The sequence below is a fragment of the Nyctereutes procyonoides genome, unplaced genomic scaffold (genome assembly GCF_905146905.1).
Source record: "Nyctereutes procyonoides isolate TBG_1078 unplaced genomic scaffold, NYPRO_anot_genome, whole genome shotgun sequence".
NCBI classification, from domain to species: domain Eukaryota; kingdom Metazoa; phylum Chordata; class Mammalia; order Carnivora; family Canidae; genus Nyctereutes; species Nyctereutes procyonoides.
This window is the reverse complement of record NW_026575140.1, coordinates 20,730,611-20,752,208: the sequence shown is the minus strand read 5'-3', so window position 1 is coordinate 20,752,208 and position 21,598 is coordinate 20,730,611. Positions and strand designations below refer to the sequence as shown.

At 47.4% G+C, this 21,598-nt stretch overlaps 1 protein-coding gene across 6 annotated transcripts in view; it reads left to right on the top strand.

Annotated features, from left to right (window-relative positions):
* Positions 1 to 20,342, top strand: part of MBTPS1 (membrane bound transcription factor peptidase, site 1) — a 55,343-nt gene extending 35,001 nt beyond the window's left edge. For 5 of the 6 annotated variants that reach the window (XM_055305521.1, XM_055305522.1, XM_055305518.1 and 2 more), the window contains exons 12-23: positions 175 to 319; positions 4,153 to 4,335; positions 4,845 to 5,017; positions 6,359 to 6,474; positions 7,278 to 7,434; positions 8,133 to 8,257; positions 8,906 to 8,983; positions 12,000 to 12,140; positions 13,929 to 14,060; positions 15,096 to 15,222; positions 18,029 to 18,159; positions 19,464 to 20,342. In XM_055305521.1, the coding sequence (XP_055161496.1) occupies positions 175 to 319; positions 4,153 to 4,335; positions 4,845 to 5,017; positions 6,359 to 6,474; positions 7,278 to 7,434; positions 8,133 to 8,257; positions 8,906 to 8,983; positions 12,000 to 12,140; positions 13,929 to 14,060; positions 15,096 to 15,222; positions 18,029 to 18,159; positions 19,464 to 19,660 (1,705 nt within the window). In that variant the 3' untranslated portion in view covers positions 19,661 to 20,342. The remainder of the gene's footprint in view (positions 1 to 174; positions 320 to 4,152; positions 4,336 to 4,844; positions 5,018 to 6,358; positions 6,475 to 7,277; positions 7,435 to 8,132; positions 8,258 to 8,905; positions 8,984 to 11,999; positions 12,141 to 13,928; positions 14,061 to 15,095; positions 15,223 to 18,028; positions 18,160 to 19,463) is intronic. The other variant, XM_055305523.1, reaches the window with a different exon arrangement.
* Positions 20,343 to 21,598: the final 1,256 nt, after the last annotated feature.

Below are 21,598 nucleotides of genomic sequence, written 5' to 3'. Positions count from 1 at the left end.
CCCGGTGCCCTCTGGGTGCAGGGAGTGTTGCAAAGCAATTCTCCGGGTACCAGCCCAGGGTGGCCCTGCAAGCAGCCCTCCCCGGCTCAGGTCCCCTGCTGATGTGCTGCTGCAGCTGTAGCACCTCATTCTCCTCTGACGTGTTGTATTCTGACCCTGTGTTCTTTGTTTCAGTCTGAGTCCCAGCTACATAGATCTGACCGAGTGTCCCTACATGTGGCCATACTGCTCCCAGCCCATCTACTATGGAGGGATGCCGACAATTGTCAACGTCACGATCCTCAACGGCATGGGCGTCACAGGAAGAATTGTAGACAAGGTGACCCTGCTCTCTGGCTTGTGGTGAACATAGACATGGCCCACCCTTTGTGCCTTGTCTCTCTCTCCTGATGTTAGAGCAGGAGAAGTTTTCTCCTCCTGTCTGAGGTGCCAGGGTATTGGAAGCAGTGATTTGTTTTCTGCTGCATCCTTTTTGGATAAGCTCAGGAGAAATTAATGGAACCAATTTGCTACTCTCTGACTTTGACATCTTGAATTGGGCTCCTAAATGGACTAATTAATTTTGATTTTTCATTTTATAATTTCTCACCCATAATTAAAGGCTTACATGTAATTATTGTATTCTTGAGTATGAATGGGCCTTCCAGTTGAAAAGGTATGTTTCTGTTTTGAGGTTTTTAAAAATAATTTTAATTATTATAATTTCATATTTTATATTTTTTTAAGTAATACTTACTGTATAAGCATTATCATGATAGTAAAGGACAGAAAAAGAAAGCAGAAAAATGTATACTAATGCATACTGATGTAGCCACTGTATGTCCAGCCCTCATCTCCAGCCCGTAGTTATCATTTATCCCTTTGTGCTGGGCCCAACATCAGGCTTTGTCTTGCTCGGTTCATGTCATGTTCACTGTAACTCTCTGCACAGTCCTAGTGTACTTGCTGACAACTATGGAATATCACACTGGATTGTTAAATCATAATATGCTTACCTTTTTCTTTTTTTTTTTTAACCCCAAACCACTTATTTTAGCCTTCAAGGAACAAAATGTTCTTTTCCAAGATAATTGTGATGAGCTTACAAAAACAGTACAGTTTTATATAACCAAACATTCACAAGTTAAAAGAGATTTCTAGTTTGTTGGCTTCATAAGGCAAAACAGAATCTAGTGCAAGTGTAAGAAATCCATTCATAGTCAGGGCCCTATTCTCAGCAGTGTTAGAGTATTTCTGTTGAGCCAACTCTTATCTAATTGAGTGACTCTTCCTTCTGGTATGATTTGAAACAAAGTCATCGATCTCAGAAACTTGCCAACAATTTCCTTATCACTCTTCTTCATAGTATGAATTCTGGATGTTATATCTGTCTGCAGGCACAGAGGCAGCAGCTGTGACTGGTCAGTGTAGTGTGAGCTGCCAGGGCTACATGGGAAGTGGCCCACATCCCCAAGGTTTGACAGCAGGGGTTTCCAACTGTAAACATTAAACTGAGTATCTTTGCATATGTGGTTTCCTTTTCTTCTGAATTAGGTGTTTTTGTTTTTGTTTTTTTAGATTTTATTTATTTATTCATGACAGGCACACACACACACAGAGAGAGAGAGAGAGAGAGAGAGAGAGAGAGAGAGAGAGGGGCAGAGGGAGAAGCAGGCTCCATGCAGGGAGCCCCATGTGGTACTCGATCCTGGGACTCTGGGATCACGCCCTGGCCCAAAGGCGGCGCTAAACCGCTGAGCCACCTGGGCTGCCCCTGAATTAGGTTTTTAACAAACTTCCTGGATTGGAATCCTGAGTCAGTGTGTGCAGACATTATTATGGCCCCAGGTACATGCTACTGAATTCTCTCCGAGAGGTAGTCCGCGCAAGACTGTTGCTATAGTTACTGCAAGCAGTATATGAGGGTGCTGGCTCCATTGCCTGCACAGGGTCGGACAGCCCTTTTTATTTTTTTTAAATTCTGTCAAGTTTTTAAAAATTGAAATAAACTTCACATACCATAAAATGCAGCCTTTTAAATCCAGTGATTCAGGGACGCCTGGGTGGCTCAGCAGTTAAGCGTCTGCCTTAAGCTCAGGAAGTGATCCTGGGATCCGAGATTGAGTCCCACATTGGTCTCCTTGCATGGAGCCTGCTTCTCCCTCTGCCTGTGTCTCTGCCTTTCTCTCTGTGTGTGTCTCTCATGAATAAATAAAATCTTTAAAATATCAATCAAGTGATTCAGTAGTTCCTACTATATTTTATAAGTAGTGATTGTAGCTGTCACTGTTCTATAATTCCAGAATATTCTCCTCACCCTAAAAGGAAACCTTGTTAGCTGCCACTCTCCATTCTCCCTCTTCATAGCCCTGGACAGCTCCTGAGGTGCTTTCTGTCTCTGCATTTGCTTGTTGTGGACAGTCCATATACTTGGAGTCATAGACAGTGTGGCCCTTCGAGACTGGCCTATCATGCAGTATGTCTTTACAGTTCATCTGTGTCAGAGCGCATAAGTGCTTAAGTTATCCTTCAGGCTGAGTAATATTGCATTGTGTGGATGGGCCATGTCTGTGTATTATTCATCAGTTGGTGGACTTTTTGTTTGTAGGCGGTTCATGTTTTAACCCAAACTTTAGAGGAGATGAAATGCGAGTCTTGCTTCATGAGCACTTCTCCAGTTATTTGGGAGGTGGCGCTCTCTGTGTTTGTCCCCTGATTATATCACCTCTTATGGTAGTAGCTCTTCATTCCTGCGACCCATTCTTCTGGAACTCAGGTTTTTCCCTGTCGACTTGAACATCTTTTTGTCCTAGAGAAGTTGACTGCTGTGTTTATGCAACAGTTTCTCCCAGATTAGTGTCTTTCTCTTTAATACTAGCGGTAGTGTAATTACCTGGTTATTTTTGGTTTTGTATAAGTTCCACACTATCCTCTGGTTGAGTTTTCATCTTTTGTAATTTCTATTTCAAAAACTAGAAACTTTCCTCTCCAGAGATAGGATAAAATCTGGACTTTATCTTCTACTAATGTTTCTTTTATGTTTGTAAGATACTAATTTTCTCATCAGCGTTGATTTCATTTGATACATGTCATAAGAGATAAAAATTAGCTTTTTTGCTAACTGGTGGTCCCTGGAGCATTGATCACAAATCCCTTTCCTTCCTCACTGTTTATGATGCCATAGCCGACAAATGTTTGTCTTCTTTTTCAGAGTTTTTTTTTAACATGCTGACTCACTTGGGGAGTAATTTAGTTTGGTTTGAAATACTGATTCATTTTGTAGGAGCGAGTCTGTGTTTCTCCCAGATGCCTCCTCACATGCTCCCCTCTTCCTCTGGGTGTCTTCTGGAGACCTGCCTGCCTGGCCACTAGCTGCACGGTCTGAGTTTGAACAGTTAATCTGCACCGTTTTAGTATTTTATTCCTTTGCATTACTGTGATTCTTGAAGCATACAAATAGATTTTGTTCTCAAATTGGAGAGTTTTCATTTCTTAATGCTCTCTATCAGATGAAAGCTCTTTGCCAAACCATGTGTCTTTTGTTTTTTGTTTTTAAAGGCTTCAGGAAAATTCTCTTTAAAATTGGAGGCTGTCTGGGGGATCCCTGGGTGGCTCAGCAGTTTAGCACCTGCCTTCGGCCTAAGGCGTGATCCTGGAGTCCTGGGATCTAGTCCCACACTGAGCTCCCTGCATGGAGCCTGCTTTTCCCTCTGCTTATGTCTCTCTCTCTCTCTCTGTCTCATAAATTAAATAAAATCTTGAAAAAAAAATGGAGGCTGTCCGAATTAGTGGTTTCTAGACTATTCTAGTGGATGATGTTCCAGACTTTACCTAGTCTGCTTTGGTTATAGGTTGCTTAGGATCTGAATATAAATTTCATTTTAGGGATCCCTGGGTGGCGCAGTGGTTTGGTGCCTGCCTTTGGCCCGGGGCGCGATCCTGGAGACCCGGGGTCGAATCCCACGTCGGGCTCTCTGCATGGAGCCTGCTTCTCCCTCTGCCTGTGTCTCTGCCTCTCTGTCTCTCTCTGTGTGACTATCATGAATAAATAAATAAAATCTAAAAAAAAAAAACTTTTTCATTTTATGCTAATAGAGGAGTGGTCTAAAACCAAGGCAGGTAAGGTAGCAAGTGAGCCTCTCACCAGAGCCTTTGCTTGTTTTTCTCCTGCAGCCTGACTGGCAGCCCTACTTACCACAGAATGGAGACAACATCGAAGTTGCTTTCTCTTACTCCTCCGTATTATGGCCTTGGTCAGGCTACCTGGCCATCTCCATCTCTGTCACCAAGAAGGCGGCTTCGTGGGAAGGTGTCGCACAGGGACACGTCACTGTCACTGTAGCTTCCCCAGCAGAGGTGGGAGTCAGTGCACACCAAGAAGTGGCGGGGGGGTGGGATGCAGGCTGAGTGCCTGGGGTCTAGGATTTGAAGCCAGTTGATGGGTGTGGTGAGGCTTGCAGGCCTTGGTCAGTGCTTCCCGGGCCTGTGGAGCAGCTGGAGTGTCAGAGCCCACTCATCCCCATTCTGTTGCTGAGCAACAGCAGTTAGACTGTTTTGTGCCAGAGTTCAAGTTCAAAACGATTGCCAATATGGATTCTTTACTAGGGACTGTGCAGTTAAACCTGTGTGGCCTAGTAGCTTTTAGGAATAAGATGCCTTAAATTTTACAGCTTGAACACTTAAAGGAAGAACTTTAACAGAATGAATTGTGACATGTGAATATTTCTTCTTACATTTGTTTTAGGAATGCTTGCATTCAAATTATTTGTGTTAAATTGATATAGAAGTGATTTTTTTAAAACCCAAAAGTCTGAAAGTTTCTTCTGAGCAATAGGGGCAGTTTAGATGTCTTTTATTTATTTCAGTCAAAAAATGGTGCAGAACAGACTTCAACCGTGAAGCTCCCAATTAAGGTGAAGATAATTCCTGCTCCTCCACGGAGCAAGAGAGTTCTCTGGGACCAGTACCACAACCTCCGCTACCCACCTGGTTACTTCCCCAGGGATAACCTGAGAATGAAGAATGACCCTTTGGACTGGTAAGCAGCCACCAGCTGCCACGCTTGTTCCACTGGTCCTCCCACAGCAGAACTGAGTGTCCCTGTCCCCTCAGGGAGCCCTACTTCTGCCACCGCCGAGCTCATCCTTGATTGCTCTCTTTCCTTATTTTTGTTGAGCAGACTTTTGTCAGTCCTACCTTTACAACGTGTCCTGAGTCCTGCACCAGTTGGCTGTAGCTGCCCCTGCTCCCTCCCCCTCCCCGCGCAGCCCACTGTCCATGCTTGCCTGGATGGTGTTGCAGCCTCCTAGCCAGTCTAGCTGTTTCCCTAGAGTCCATTGTCCATGCAGCAGCCCTGGTAATCTGAAAGGGCAGGAACTTGAGCACACTTGGCCTAAAGCTCTCCAGTGGCTGTCTCTTCAGACTTAGTGACACGCCAGACTCCCTGGTGTGCCCTGCTCCACCCTCCAGACCCTGCCCTATGCCCTCCTGGCTTGCCCTCCAGGGCAGTTGGCTTGGCTTCCTCTTGGCCCGTATGCCTAGCTCACTGCCACCCTCTGTAAGTACTGGGAGTTTGGACTTAAAGTTCAAAGTGGGGGAGAAAGGAGCCTTGAACGATACAGGCAGGACACTTAAAGGTGTAATGAGCTTTTCATGAAGATGTCTTTTCATGAAGATGTCTTTTCATGAAGATGTCTTTTCATGAAGATGTCTTTTCATGAAGGCTTAGACCAGCGGTAGGGGGAGAGGAGTGAGAAGAGGGTAGGCTGAGGTAAGGGCCACATCCTGGAGAAATGCCCGGCCTCAGCCCTGTGGAGGAGCTAGCTCTGGAGGGCTGCAGGGAGGGGGTAGGCAGATAAAATGAGCCCTGGGCCCCTGGTGCTTCCATGGGGTGGTTGGGAAGGGGCTTATGTAGAGGGTACTGTGGGAAAATGAGTACATGCAGGGGGAAAAGGGATAGAAGGGTGATGCATGTCTGTGATGCATGGTTAATGTATTCACCAGCCAGTGTGGTGCTCCAGCACCTCTGTGTTCCCATGCTGAGTCCTGGTGGTTGTTCTGCTCTGGGTGTATGCCACCACTAAAGTGACACTTCAGTGCACTCTACAGAGCAGCTCTTTGTCCATCCTCCTCATCGTTCTGTTTCCTTCGAGCCCATGCCATATGCATCATTTGTGTTATCACCCATTTTACATGTGAGCCCAGAGAATGCTGGTCTGGAAGGGCTGACTTCTGCATGGTGGGCCAGACCCCCAGGCCTCTTCTGTGGTGAGCCACGCTCCTTTGAGGAAACCGGTTCCAGAAATTAGCTGTGTGTGGCTAGCTAAGCCTTCATCATGAGTAGATTGGTCATCCTAGTGCAAAGTCTCCTGTTTTTCAGGAACGGTGACCATATCCACACCAACTTCAGGGACATGTACCAACACTTGAGAAGCATGGGCTACTTTGTTGAAGTCCTCGGCTCCCCCTTCACGTGCTTCGATGCCAGTCAGTATGGTGAGTAGCCACAAGGTGCCTCCCTGCCCGCCCCCCTGCCCCCCGTCGTGTGTGTGTGTGTGTGTGTGTGTGTGTGTGTGTGTGTGTGTGTGTGTCTGTATCTGTGTATGGGGACAGTTTGAAAGATGAATCCCTATGTAAACGAGAGGCAGTGAGGGAGCGGGTGCAAGGCCTCCCAGTCCTTGCGGAGGCTGCAGTGAGGCTCTGAAGCAGAGTGACACATGTTCTTGTCTGGTGGTGACAGTAGTAACCTTCAGGTAAGATGGAACACTGACAAACTAGGGACAAGGATATTTGTACATTTTTATTTATTTACTTTATTTATTTATTTATTTTTTTGATTTATTTATTTATGATAGTCACAGAGAGAGAGAGAGGCAGAGACAGAGGCAGAGGCAGAGGGAGAAGCAGGCTCCATGCACCGGGAGCCCGACGTGGGATTCGATCCCGGATCTCCAGGATCGCGCCCTGGGCCAAAGGCAGGCGCCAAACCGCTGCGCCACCCAGGGATCCCTATTTATTTACTTTAAAGAAAAGAAACTAGTGCTGCATTTTGCTTTTTCTCCAGTGAGTGACATCTGTGTACCTGGGTGTCACTCACGAAAGAGGCTGGTGTCATTAGCAGGGGTCTGTGTTTTGGACCCTGGTCCTTTCTTTTTCACCCCCTTCCTGAAGGGTACTGGGGGCCACACAAAACACTAGAAGCTGGAGCTTGAGACATGGATACCAGTGAAATACTGTTTTTCTGACCTGAGTCCTATGGTTCAGAAGCGCAGACTCACTGCCAGCATTCTGTCCCTCAGGAACTTTGCTCATGGTGGACAGCGAGGAGGAGTACTTCCCTGAGGAGGTCGCCAAGCTGCGGAGGGATGTGCACAATGGCCTTTCACTCATTGTCTTCAGTGATTGGTACAACACGTCTGTCATGAGAAAAGTCAAGTTTTACGATGAAAACACGAGGTACTGATGGGAGTTGGTATTTTATAAGAAATTTGGCTTTTGGGGAATTAAATTCTGTCTAGCAAGTACTTAAGGGGACTGGGGGTCCTTCAGTTGCCGGAGGCCAGTTCAGACACTGGGCTGGTGCAGGCTCCCTCTACCCCAGCAGTGATGCGGCTGAGAGTCAGTTGTAGAGTAAGCCAGGTGCTCCTTGATCCAGGTCCTGTCTTCCCTGTTCATCTTAGATACTTGATTTTTAAATTTCTCCCATCTCTCTGTTGTTGAGTCTATACAGATTAAATGGATGAAAGGAACTGTTATTTAAAGGAACCTTCTGGTAGGTTGGTTATCAATCAAGAATTCCCAGTGTTTTATGAATATCATTATCATAATATATTTTGAGGTTTTTTTTTTTTCAGAGTCTGTGACTTCAACTTTAAAGACTTCTCATTTATTTTCACGTACCCTCTCGAGGTCTAGGCTGTGTGTTTACGTACACATGGTGTGTTGTGTGAAGTTAATGGAGCTTTGATTTATTCTGTACGCTGACTGAAGCATGTAGTCTTATTATCACTCAAACCCAAGTAGGTGTTTCAGCTGAAACCTTAGTGTGCACAGGCTGCATTCTGTCAGGAGACCTTTAGTTTTGTCATGAAGCCTCAGTGTGGGGGTGGCTGTTTCAGCCCCTCACAACCCCGCACCCCTTGTTTCTCCCACAGGCAGTGGTGGATGCCGGACACCGGAGGGGCCAACGTCCCTGCCCTGAATGAGCTTCTGTCTGTCTGGAACATGGGGTTCAGCGATGGCCTGTATGAAGGGGATTTTACCTTAGCAAACCATGACAGTAAGGTTTTGTTTGTTCTTTATTAGGGCACGTTATATCAAGAGCAGAAGCTGTGTGTGTTTGAAGTCAGGATTTCAGAGAAATGGGGCCTCTACGCAGAAGCAGTCATGTCTTCAAAAAGGACACCTGTAGTAAAGCTGTTGTTTTATCCAGATTCTTAAAATGAGAATCTTTTCTGCAGGCATTCCTAATCTTCATGCCACCTGTCAGGTTCTTTATGTTCCTCCTCTGTGACCCTACAGAGAAAACCCCTTACGGATCCCTGATTTATAAAATTCTGTTTATGAAATCACTTTGCGTGCCTCATTTAAGATGTTTCCTCACAGATGAGTTTTTGGCAATTCATCTCTAGGATAATGTCTTGAGCATTATTGTTACCAACTGTGCTCATCCTCACTGGAAACTCTGACTTTGGAAGGCTGTTCAGAAACCTTACGTTAGTAGCACTTGTTAGCTTGAATTCTGAGGTGATTACTTGTTATTCAAGTGTGAACAGGAAGTAACAGCAACCTGTGTCTTAGAATTAAAAACAGTGTTGGAATTAAAAACTATCATGTATAAAGACTGCATTTTAGGTGAATGAGTAGCTATTGATAAAGTGCTGAGTGTCTCTGCATTCTCGTAACTCTAAACAACTACTTTCTCTAGTGTATTATGCATCAGGGTGCAGCATTGCTAAATTTCCAGAAGATGGCATAGTGATAACACAGACTTTTAAAGACCAAGGTAAGGAATGCTATTTTGGTTTCTTTCCTTTTTTTATAAGCATTTCATTTGCATATAATTCACATCTATTTGAAAAAAATGGGGAGGGGGACTCTTTGACACTCTTAAGGTGTACAATTCTATAATCCTTCATGTTCACTGAGTCTTGCAGGCCTCACTGTTAACTGCGTTCAGAATATTTTCATCACTCCATGCCCTTTAGCAGCTTTGTTTTTCAAAAACTTACTGTAATATTATTTGTATGGTACCTGATTTAGGCAGAAGTTCGGGATGGTGGATCCGGGGGCTGCAGAGATAGATAATTTGAGTATTTGTAGATATTCACTGCAAAATAGAATTCCTTCAGGAGAGCAGCTGTTGAATATTTCTAGATCTTTTTAAAAAGATTTTATTTACTTATTGAGAAAGAAAACGAGTAGTGGAAGGGATGGAGGGAGAGAGAGAAGCAGACTCCCTGCTGAGCAGGAATCCCTATTGTAGGACTTGATCCCAGGACCTGGGATCATGACCTGAGCCAAAGGCAGATGCTTAACTGACTGAGTTGCCCAGGTGCCCCCAATATTTGTATAGTTTTGTTTTGTTTTGTTTTGTTTTTTTACTACCTTCAACGTTGCTTGAAATTTGTTACTATTTATGAATTGTTCTGCTTCTGTGGTTGCCAGATCACTAAAATCTTAGAAAAATGTTGATCACGTTTTAAAGTTCTTAACTGTGTAAAGAATATTAATTATAGAGTCATCTCTTAAAATTCTCTAAAGAATTTGAAGGGAACTGGGGTTGCTTGACTGGCTTAGTTGGTAGAACCATGTGACTCTTGATCTTGGGGTTGTGAGTTCGAGCTCCACGTTGGGTGTAGAGATTACTTAAAATCCTTAAAAAAAAGAGAAAGCATTTGAAGGAAAGAAAGGTCCTCCCTTGCAGTTTTGCTTCTAATGAAGAATCCTGTTTTCTGTAATTGGAAATTAGGGACAGTTTCTTTGGTTAAAAATAACAAAAAGAATTTCTCTCACATCTGTTTGCATTTATTTTTATTTTTTATTTTTTTTAATTTACTCATGATAGTCACAGAGAGAGAGAGAGAGAGAGAGAGGCAGAGACACAGGCAGAGGGAGAAGCAGGCTCCATGCACCGGGAGCCTGACGTGGGACTCGATCCCGGGTCTCCAGGATCGCGCCCTGGGCCAAAGGCAGGCGCCAAACCGCTGCGCCACCCAGGGATCCAATCTGTTTGCATTTATAAAGTAGAATTTATTTTATTAAAATGACTTTTTTCTCTTCATCAAGGCAAGGTCAGTCAATAAATAGATCTGTGTTCATAAGGTTGTATTGTAACTTCAGGCACATCAGTGATTCAGTGTTCCAGTCACTAGGCACAGTTACCCATGGGCTAGTGATTCTTTCTGGAATCCGTTTGTCCCAGGGCATCATGGTTTCTGATGCTTGTGTGCACAGTGGGTGAGAGTAGATGTCTCATCATCAGCTTGTCACTGCCTGGTTTTGAGGGGGAGAGGAATCACTGTAGATTTCAGGGTGCCTGTTTTGCTCTTCTGCTGGTGAAAATAAAAAGTAGTTACCTTGAAATCCTTTCTAAGGGGCTTTTTATTTCCAGATAGCCTTTACGTTGAATAATCTTTTGGGTACAAAATAGGAATTTGAAAATCTGGGTTATGCTGGATCAGAAGGGACCCTGTTTGTCAGACACAAATCTCTAACAAAGCATGAGGCCACGTGGCAGCACAGTGCGTGCTTGCCCCGTTTCATCTGTTACTGCTCTCTGTCTTTCCCTCCAACAAAGAGAATCTTGTTTTCTTCTTTCTTTTCTTTCTTTCTTTTTTTTTTTTTTTTTTTTTTTGAGAATCTTGTTTTCTTTTCCACTTTGTTCCTAGTGGGATTATCCAGAGTGAGCAGGAAAGGCCATGTGTTTATAGCCACAGACATTTTAGATATTTTAGATGTTACCAACACAGTAAACACCATGCTGAAGATGTGCGTCATCTCCAGCATGGAGGAAGGCTTTTGCTTCAGGGCTAGACTCTTAGATTATATGGTGATATTATTGGCAGTTGCTGCCCCTGGTATTTATGCATTTTTGACCTCTTGATTCATTTAGCATTGTAAACTGTATCCTCTGATTGGGCAGAGATAAGAACGCTCTGCTACTGGAACATTTGTAATTGTGAGACAAATGTAACAGGTGTTTTAAATCTAAACTTAAAGTATGTGGGCATATGTTTTAAAAATTAGTTATATTTTTCCTTTTATTAAATTTTTTTTTAAAGATTTTATTTGAGAGAGGGAACGAGTGGTGGGGAGGACAGAGGTAGAGGGAGAAGCAGACTCCCTGCTGAGCAGCATGATCCCCAGAGTCATGACCTGAGCCAAAGGCAGATGCTTAACCAGCTGGGCCACGTGGGAGTCCCTTGTCCTGGCTTTTAAAACCTAGGTATATGTAACGAGCCCACAAAGATACCTGTGTGTACTGAGAACTGCCTGGCTGGCTGCCCCTTGTGAATGCAGCCCCAAGACCAAAGCCTTTCAGCAGAATCAGAAAGGACATGCATGTGTGTTTTTAGGATTAAAAATATTTTGTGAAAATGTAAAGAGGATGGTATGGGAATGTGTATAGACAGGTGAGTTTTGCTAAAACCCAAATTAACGGCATTTTCCTGTTGTAAAAGTTTGTACTGTTGTTTTTAAAGATTTTATTTATTTATTCATAGACACAGAGAGAGAGGGGCAGAGACACAGAGGGAGAAGCAGGCTCCACGCAGGGAGCCCAATGTGGGACTCGATCCTGGGTCTCCAGGATCACACCCCAGGCTGCCAAACCGCTGCTCCACTGGGGCTGCGCCGCACTGTTGTGATTGAATATTAGATTTTGCTGTGATCCCCCCCGCCCCCCCCCCCATGGTCGTGTGGACTAAATGTCAAGTAGCAATTGGAAAATCATTTAATTCCTCAACAAAAAAAGTAACTCATCCCTCGACATTTTTGTTTTTGATGTGATGTTATTTCAGGATTGGAGGTTTTAAAGCAGGAAACTGCAGTTGTTGAAAACGTGCCCATTTTGGGACTGTATCAGATTCCAGTTGAGGGTGGAGGCCGGATTGTGCTGTACGGAGACTCCAATTGTTTGGACGACAGTCACCGACAGAAGGGTGAGGATTGGTGGCGTGGCCGAAAAGCAGCTGGGCTTCCTGACTGTGATGTACAAATCCTTGATCCCCCTTGTCCCTGAAAAGGCACTGGTAAGGTGCTGGAAGGTAAAGGGACGTGCCAGTGAGCTCCAGGTGCTATCTGGCAAGTGTCAGCTGATTTGGTCGCACGGCACGTTGACTAGGTATGTAAGTCTAGACACACTGAATAAGCCAAACAAAACTGGGCACGTAGGCTGTGCTGCCTTCCCTCCAAGCCGTCGTCCTCAGATGCCAGGACTGTTGCCTTTGGTGGAGAGGCTCCCCGCCTGGCTCTGTCCACCTCTGCTTCCCCCTCTGGAGTCTATACATCCCAGGTGCTGCTGTGGTCAGGGGCCCGTCTTCTAGGTTGGACCCACTCTTCCTGGAGGACCAGCACCTGGCTTTTCTCCCAGACTTGGGGATTTGGCTGTTGTGAGCCTTCATTAGTGGGGGCGTTTGGTATTGTCGGGTGTGGGGGAACTAGCGAAGGTTGGGGGGATTGGTTCTTGGCATTCCTCCACTGTTTTAGTATCTCAGTGTCTCTTTCAGATTCAGGGTTTTGAGCCTGTTTATCTCTCTCATTTTGTGAAGGAGGAAATGGGATGTGGAAGTGTTGCATATTTAGGTCTAGTGAGGTGATGACACAGCCAAGTCTAAAGTTTTGTGGGCTCCCTGGAGGATGGGGCTGGGGGGGGCAGGAGCCTCACGTTAGCCACTAGAGTGTGAGCTGGGAGCTATGTGCCTCTCTCTGAGTGAGGTTGAGATTGACTGAATTCCTAGTGTTTTGTGTAATATGATTGGTCTTTTTTAAAAGGTTAAAGTCACAGTTGAAAGAAGATTAATGTTTTATTTCCGTAGAGATTTTCTTTTAAGACTGGAGATCTCCTGGTAAGAGTCTTTATTAAAATTTTAAATGCCTGAGAGGACTGTCCTGGTTCTGAATTTTCCAGTGGTAGTGCTTCATGCACATAGGTGGAGTGCCCTTGAGTGAGCGAAGTGCTTGCTGCTGTCTTATGCTGGGGGGGCCTGTCCAGTCCCGCTGGTGACAGTGGGGCTGCGGTGGCAGACACAGGCAGACCCCTGCACAGGCGGTGGGCCTGGATTTACAGACACAGCAGCGTCTCGGTCTCCTGACAAGAGGACCTCCTGTGTGGGTCTGCGATGAGGGCTGTCAGCCATAGCCCAGTGCTTAGACTCCCTGCCATGTCCCTCAGAATGACTGACCGTTTCCCGTTGCCATATGTTGTATGGGGGGCCCACTGGCCCAAATTACTAGACTCTGCACTTGTGTGGAACTCGAACTCCCCTCCCAGTGGAGTGCACACTGGGGTCCTGGCTCTGCCCTCGAAGTGTAGATCCAGATCCTTCCCCTAGGACAGCCTCTGGGAATTAGCGGAAGCTTTAGTGCCCATTCTCTGAGCGATTCTTTGCTCAGTGGGTGTCACGTGGTCTGGCCACCCCTGAGTGGTCTCTGTTCTGGCCTCCTTGTGAGGGGCCCCAGAGCCAGATGGTGCTCGGGCAGCCCGTCCAGCCCAGTGCTCGGTGGCACTGACCCACCTGAGCCCTGGGGCTGGGAGTGAAGCCCCAGTCAGGTCTTGTCCATTGAGCTGGTCTTTGTGGGCTGGGGCTGACCCCAGAGGATGTGTGCTTTTCAAGAATAGGTGATCTTTTCACGTCCCATTTCCCCTCATTTGGGGGGGCTTTTATTTTCCTATAGGGATTCCTTAAAATCACACTGATCCCTAAACAGCATGCCCATTGAACCCACAGACTGCTTTTGGCTCCTGGATGCACTCCTTCAGTACACATCATATGGAGTGACCCCTCCCAGCCTCAGTCACTCCGGGAACCGCCAGCGCCCTCCCAGCGGAGCTGGCTCGGCCACTCCAGAGAGGATGGAAGGTGAGTGAGCATGGCGGGTGGGCGGCTGGCTGCTTCAGGAGGCCGTCATGCTTGTTGGTCAAGCTCCAGACTGTTTGCTCACAGGCAGGCTGTCCTGGGGAATAGAGAGGACGCATACTCTGAGGTCCTCACCCTGCCCTGGGTTAGCATGTATTGTCCTCTCTCACAGATGGAGCCCTGGGCCCTGTGGGTCTGTGGGAAGAAGGGCCAACGTTTCTGAGCACTCACCAGGTGCCAAGCACGTGGATCACCTCCTCAGGGCCTCTTAGAACTTGGGAACATAGATACTGTTCTTTCTAGTTCACAGGCGAAGAGACAGGAATTGAGAGGTGTAACTGGTCAAGGTCACCGGGTGGTGACCCCTGCGGCCTTGCCCTCAGTGTGTCAGACAATATTCAGGTCCTCACCACCAGGCCCACCAGAGGCCTAGTGTGAGCCGTGCGTACAATTCTGAATACACAAACAATTCTAAGTTTTCCCGTGGCCACGTTAAAAAAATAAAGTGAAATAGGTAAAATTCATTTTTAGTAAAATTCTTTGGCCCAATACACCAAATTATTGTTTAAAGATGAGACACTCAACCTATTTCAGTCGCTCAGTAGCCAGCCACACATGGCTACAGTACTGGACAGCACCGGTCTGAGAAATTAAAGAAATTTTGAAATTTGAAAATGTATATTTTTTTTGTTTTGTTTTGGCTGAGAATAAATATGCCAAAAGAGAAAGATTTTCTTTATGAAGCACATCTGCAGCTTAGATTCCTTGAGCATAGCCTTGTGTGTGGAAATGTGGTCAGTAAAGGTCACCTGGCCCCTGCCATGTGTATGGCATGGCCACTTTAAAGGCAGTGGCCCTTCTGCTCTGTTCCCTCGCTGTGAGCAGTGCGCACGCATCACCTGGGGCACCGGGGAGCCAGGGTAACGGTGCCTGGCTGGCCTCTTGACAGGAAAGCAGACCGGCTAGGGTACCTGGGCTATCTCCTCGCATCTTCCTAACAACCATGGTTTTGTGTCACCCGTGCTGCTGCCGCCCCAGGAAACCACCTGCACCGGTACTCCAAGGTCCTGGAGGCGCGTTTGGGAGGCCCAGAGCCGCGGGCTCTGCCGGCCTGTCCGCACCTTTCGTGGGCCAAGCCACAGCCTTTAAACGAGACGGCTCCCAGGTTAGTGCCTTACTGTGCTCTTCCACTCCTTCTGCAGGGCTTGTGATTCATTACTCTTTTTTTATAAGAGAGAATGGAATTTTACTGACATCATTAGTAAATCCTCAGATCTTTCGGTTTGTCATTTTGTGATGTTATTTAAATTGGTGAGCCCCCATATCGACCTTTAGAATTACGCTCCCTGGTGGTGTCCTGCCTGAAGAAGTGCTTTGGGGAGTGAGCACTTTGTTAGGTTTGGTTGATTCTTGCTTCAGAAGCTGAGATCTCTGACTCCTCTGGTTTGGAGTTCAAGAGTCGAGTGTGCCCTGTTTGTGATGTAGATTTTGAAATGCTGACAGGTTCTTCTGTCAGCCCAGGGGGCTGGGACTGCTCAGAGCAGGTGTGCGTTCCCGCTCGTGGCCTGGCCACACTGGTTCCTGTGTTTCTTTCCCCCCTCATTCCATCTCCCTGTTTCTGGCAGGAAGAATGGGGGTTGGTCCCGATTTGGGGTCCTGGCATAGTGAGGCAGGGGCCTGTGTCCCAGGCCAGTTTGGGGGCTGCCCCCCGCCTTTCCTTTGGGCAGTGGTGCAGGAAATTGCGCCGCTCACTGGCAGCACACTTCACACCCTGGCCGGTGGGGCTCCTCACCAGGCTGCCCACTTAGCTTGGGTCCAAGTGTGTCCAGGCATGGGGGTGGCAGGGGACAGAGGGCCACTGTCTGCGCTGTGAGCCACTGAGAGGAGGATGCCTACCTGTCATGGATAGAGCACTCCGCACACCACTCCACTCAGACGGTCTGTCCTCTTCAGAACATGCTTGGCAGAAGACAGTGGGATTGTAAAGTCCTCACGTTGTCTTCCCATCAACTGTTTATTCTTGCGACTTTAATTACAGAGTATTTTTCCATTCTAGTTAGCATCCCATCGTTTAAAAATTTCTGTTAAGATGCCATTTTTACATCCCATTTATTCGTAACCTGCCATTATCATCACATTAGACCAGCCTCTAGTTCCAGCTGTGGTCAGCAGTTCCTGGTGGGTGGCAGTCAGTGTCGTCCTCTCCCCCCCACCCCCCAGCCCCCGGTTGCTGTTCGGGACTCAGAGGCAGAGAAGGCCGTCCTTGGTCTGTACTCGAGTCCTCATTCATAATCTGACACTAGCCAGCTGTCAGGGACGGCGTGCAACGCCTGAGGTCTGGTATCTGCCAGCACTCTGGGGGATTGCTTCTTAACATGCCTGCCAGGCTCCCCCTTATCTCACACTGAAAATTACTTTCAATACCCGGGACCTACACCTGGATCTCGATTCTGCAGCCCCAGACGGCCCCTGAAAGGCCCGGTGTCCCACCGTCCAGTGCTGACCTCCATTTCTGTCCATCTCTGAAATGATCCTTCTCCATTTTGTTGTTGGGCATCAGGTGACCTTACTTAGGACAGTGGCAGGAATGTCACACCCAAGAGGAACCTCAGGGGCAAGGTGACCCCTCTGTCCTTCCACTGGAGCATCATGAACTTCTCAGACTACTGCGCTATGTGCTGTTTGCACGATTGTTCAATTAGAAAGTGCCATCACCAGATAATTAAATTCTGGAGTATGATCTCCCCGTCAGAGTGAGAGCACAGCCCCTCCCCCCCCGCCCCTCTGCTGAGCTGCAGGGTCGTAAGCTTACCTTGGCATTTAGCATCGATTGCATAACATACCCTTGTCAGTTTAATTTTCAGATGATGAAACCTGAAACATGAAGTTAGACCCTGTGAGGCAGGACCAGTGGTCGTGCTCACCAGCATTTTCCATGTAGCTCCCAAGCTGCAAGAAGGGAGAGTAGTTTCTCTCCTGCATAGGAAGCCCCTTCCCAGACCCTGTGTCGCCCGGTGCCCCTTTCCCCAGGTGCCCAGAGAACGAAGTGTCTTTGCCTTCATTTGGCCAAAGTACAAGACAAGCCAGCTGCTTCCAGAAGAATAAGATGCAGAAAAATGGGGAGTTCATGATCAGCAGACACATTTTATTCCCTTGCCCTGCATTGGCCAGAGCAGTCTTCAGACTCCTCTTTGTGTGCTGCTCTAATCCAGGTGCCCCCCAGGCTGTCTGCTGCTCTGTGCAGTGTGTCAGCCTCTCTGTCCTTCAGGTGTGATCCTGAAAAGTTGTTCAGATCTCAGAATCAGGAACTAGAGCAGTGCTACTACCATAGGAGTCCAGCATGATTACCCAGCAAGCAGCCAGGTTTCCTTTCTTCTCTCTCTGGCCCGTGGTTTGCTTCTCTCCACAGCTCCACTATTATGTGTCTGCCTCTTGGCCTTTTGTGGTGGTGTCCTTGAGGACAGAGAGGGTGTCTGGTTCCTGGCACACGCAGAGCCTCCTGTGCCACACTGGCTGCCATTCATCAGAGAGCAAGCCCCACCAGCCCTGGTGCCTCATGGCGGAGACATCCACACACCTTCCCATCAGCCCCAGGTTCCCTGAGCCCTGGCTTCGGCTACTGTCCTCCGGCTCTTTTCAGAGGTTCATGTGTGGTTTCCTCTCCCACAGCTTGGTGGTGTCCAGCTTAAACAGAAGCAGGACACCTCTTTGGGGGCCTGTTAGGAACCCAGCAGAATTGACCCCTACTCAGAATACTAAAGTCTCCCGCAAATGGACTTGATTTAACATTTCTGTCTTGGGACCCAGAAGCTGTCACAAGCATTGCTAAGCAGTTGGGCTTAAGTGTGGGTGTCAGTGGGATATCATTTCACCTTTCTCTTTAAATCACATTTTATTTCTTAGGTATTGCCTAAGCATCACATGCGGTACAATTACTTATTTTTATTTTGTTCTAATCCATTTTCATGAAGTAATCTTTGGAAACACCAGAAGCTGCTCTCAATTGACCTGGACAAAGTGGTATTACCCAATTTCCGATCGAACCGCCCTCAAGTGAGACCGTTGTCTCCCGGAGAGAGCAGTGCCTGGGACATTCCTGGAGGTCAGTTCTTAGGTGCTTCATGGTGCTAGATCCGGCTCTGGTTTGTTTGTACCTCCCCATCCACCACAGCATGGGCCAGAGGGGCCTATGTCCACCTTCCTGGGAGCATCTGGTCCAGGCTTTCTTTGTGGTACAGATCAACCAGGCCAGAAGTGGACCTAAAAGATTAATACACCATGCTCCCTTCAGAACATTCTACCTTGGTTTTCAAATTTGAATTTCTCTGATAGCTAGGTGTTAAAATTCTTTCAGTAGAGTAACTTGTAACTTGCACACTTCTGTCCTAAGTTCTGCAAGCAAATGTGTATTATGCATCCTAGGGAACATCTGTCATCTGCTGGTTTGGGTCCCAGCCAGTGGTTGAGCTGCCCTGGCCCCTAAACCCTCAGCCCAGAGGTCCCCACTGATTCTTTGTTCTGGCCCACCTGGGAGGGGACTTCCTTAGGCTGGGATGTGGGTTTATGCTCCTCCACTGATCTGATTGTGTCCACTCCATGGGCAGTGGCTTTCTGCCTGACTAGACCATTAGCACAGGTTCTCCTGTACCTGGAGTGACTGGTATCCAGGTGTTCAACAGGGCATGGGCAGTACTTTCTGGGGATCCTTGTGCTCTTCCAAGAGATTATAGCCTCCTGGGATTGCTGGTTCCAGGAACTGGTGCCATGGCCCATGTGCTCCAGCCCTGGGAACTTTTTAACTGTGGTGCCAAACTCCTCTAAGGGCCTTGCCTGCAGTCATGGGGCATACCGATGATGGTTATTTCTGGAACCCCAGCATGGCTCAGTTGCAGAGTCATACTGACAAACCAGGGTCTTCCAGTCATCACTCTTGACATCTGACCACATGTCCTATTTGCGGAAGGCTTTCCCAGAAGAGGCAGGGGCACGGCCAGCCGTCCTTACTCCCAGCCTGGCCTGCCTACCTCATCCTCCCACTCAACTCCTCTGACACCAGCACCTCTTCTCCTTCCCGGTGTCCAGGCTCATCCATGCACCCCCATTGTGGGTTGTCTGTGACAGAAGAAAGGCCAGTCACGGGCTCAGTCCAAGTTGGGTATAGGGAATAGAAGGAGCAAAAACCTCACTTCCAGACACCCTGCCCATCCCACCCCCGAAGCTGCTAATCTGAGAATCTCTCTTTTGCTAATGGCCTGGGTCACTTCACCTGAAGTTTTTAAATTGTTTGCCCTGTGAGCCCAGCTGAAATTACTTAACATTTTGTTTCTGACAAGTCTGCCTCCGAGGCAGAGAGGCTGTGGCCCAACAGCTCTGGTGCCACTGACCATTTATGCTGTGCTCTTGCAGGGATCATGCCTGGCCGCTACAACCAGGAGGTGGGCCAGACCATCCCTGTGTTTGCCTTCCTGGGAGCCATGGTGGTCCTGGCCTTCTTTGTGGTACAAATCAACAAGGCCAGAAGCAGGCCGAAGCGCAGGAAGCCCAGGGTGAAGCGCCCCCAGCTCATGCAGCAGGTTCACCCACCAAAGACCCCTTCTGTGTGACACCAGACCAGCTGACCTTGAGAGCCAAAGAGAGCCTTCGAGGACCTAAACCAGCAGGCAGCACTTGCGGTTTCCAGGGGCAGCCCGTCAGAAAGCGATCATGGCTCCAGCTGCAGTGTCCTAGCGTCTGTCCGTGGGAATCCTGGGTGCCACACACAAGGGCATCATCCGGCAGTGGGGGCCTGTGGGAGGGGCTCACGGGGCAGCCTCCAGGGTCACCTCTGTAGCCACTGCATGCACCGACTAAAGTCTGTGGCAGGCTGGCTGGGGGCTCCCGACCCGAGGGGCGGGTGCTTTACACATGCTGAAGTTCTGACCAAGCTGAACTGTGCTTGTCAAAGGCTATTTTCTATATTTATTGTTGGGAGAAGTCACTTTAAAGACTTGTGCTATTTGGAAGCAAAGCTATTTTTTTTGTCAGTGGAATGCGGTTTTTTACTATGACATCATAAGGAACAACACAGATTCCGTGGTCTCCTTTTTGATGAAAGGACAGACTGAGATTTGAAGGAAACTTGCACAGATCTGTGAAACATAGACCTTCGCTTTATTTTTATAAGTATCAACTGCCATCATGTTTTGTAATTTGGGGTCTTGATTTCACCATTGTCGGTGAAGAAAATTTTCAATAAATATGCATTACCTGTATGAAGCTGAAAAGAAGGATATAACAGGCTCTTCTTCCACCTGCCCCGTTTCTCCCTGAGGACCGCCTGGAACGGGTTCCCAGTCAGCCTGCTGGGGTGAGGGTGCAGGGATAGTTTGAGCTATAATTCACATACTGTGAGATTCTCTGACGTGTCCAATTCACTGATTTTTAGTACATTCACAGGGTTGTGTAGCCATCACCCCCACAAGAAATTGTTCTCATTAAGAAATCAACCTCTATTTCTTCCGTCCCAGCCACGGCAACCCCTCCTGTGCTGTCTCTCCAGACGTACCTGTCCCGAGCATTCCATGCGTGTGTTATCACATGATACATGGTCCATTGTTTCCCCTTAGCACGTTTCTAAGACGTACTCATGTGTTAGCATGACCAGGACATCGTGCCTTCTCACAGCCCGGGCACCAGTACAGCGTGCAACTGGGCCCACTTGTGTATCCATTCCTCAGTTGGTGGACATTGGGGATGTTCTATTTTTTGGCTTTTAGGAATGTTTGTGTATGAGTTTAGTTTTTTATGGATATCAGTTTTCATCTCTGTTGGGTATAAATACCCAGGAGTAAGATCTTACAGCGTCACGTTTAAGTTTCCAAGGAATTGCCAGGCTTTCTTGTCCAAAGCAACTACGCCATTTTATATTCCCAGCAGCGGTGCATGAGGATACTGGCTCTCCGTGTCCTCATCCAGGCCTGTGATCATCCTTCTAGCACAGCCTGGGTGTCAAGTGGCGTGTCCCTTGTGGCTGGGATTTGCATTTTCTTAAAGACGAATGATATTGAACATCTTTTTGTGTATTTGTGGGCCGTCTATACATCTTCTTTGGATAAGTGTTCAGATTCAGTTTGTAATTTGGTTTTCTTTATCATGGAGTTGTAAGAGCTCTTTCTGTATTTTGGGTCCAGGTCCCTTATCAGGTATTGACTTGCAAATGTTTTCTCATTCTGTTGGTTGTCTTCACTTTCCTGAGTGTCTCTTCTGAAGCATGAAAGTGTCTAATTTTGCCGAAACCTATTTTATCTGCCAGGTGCCATTCATAGGAAACTGGCCTAATCCAGGAGCCCAGTGATTTTTAACCCTTGCCCATCCAGTCTGTTTCCATATGCCAGCTGGCTGATCTCAGCCTCCTTGTCACAGGTGAGGAACGGACTGACCGGAGGGGTAGAGTCCATATGGGATCAGATGCTGCTGAGGACCTGAGAGGAAAAAGGCCCAGGCCAAGGGATGAGGGAGAAGTCGCCCAGGCCCACCTCTCCCTGTGACAGGCCATCCTTGGA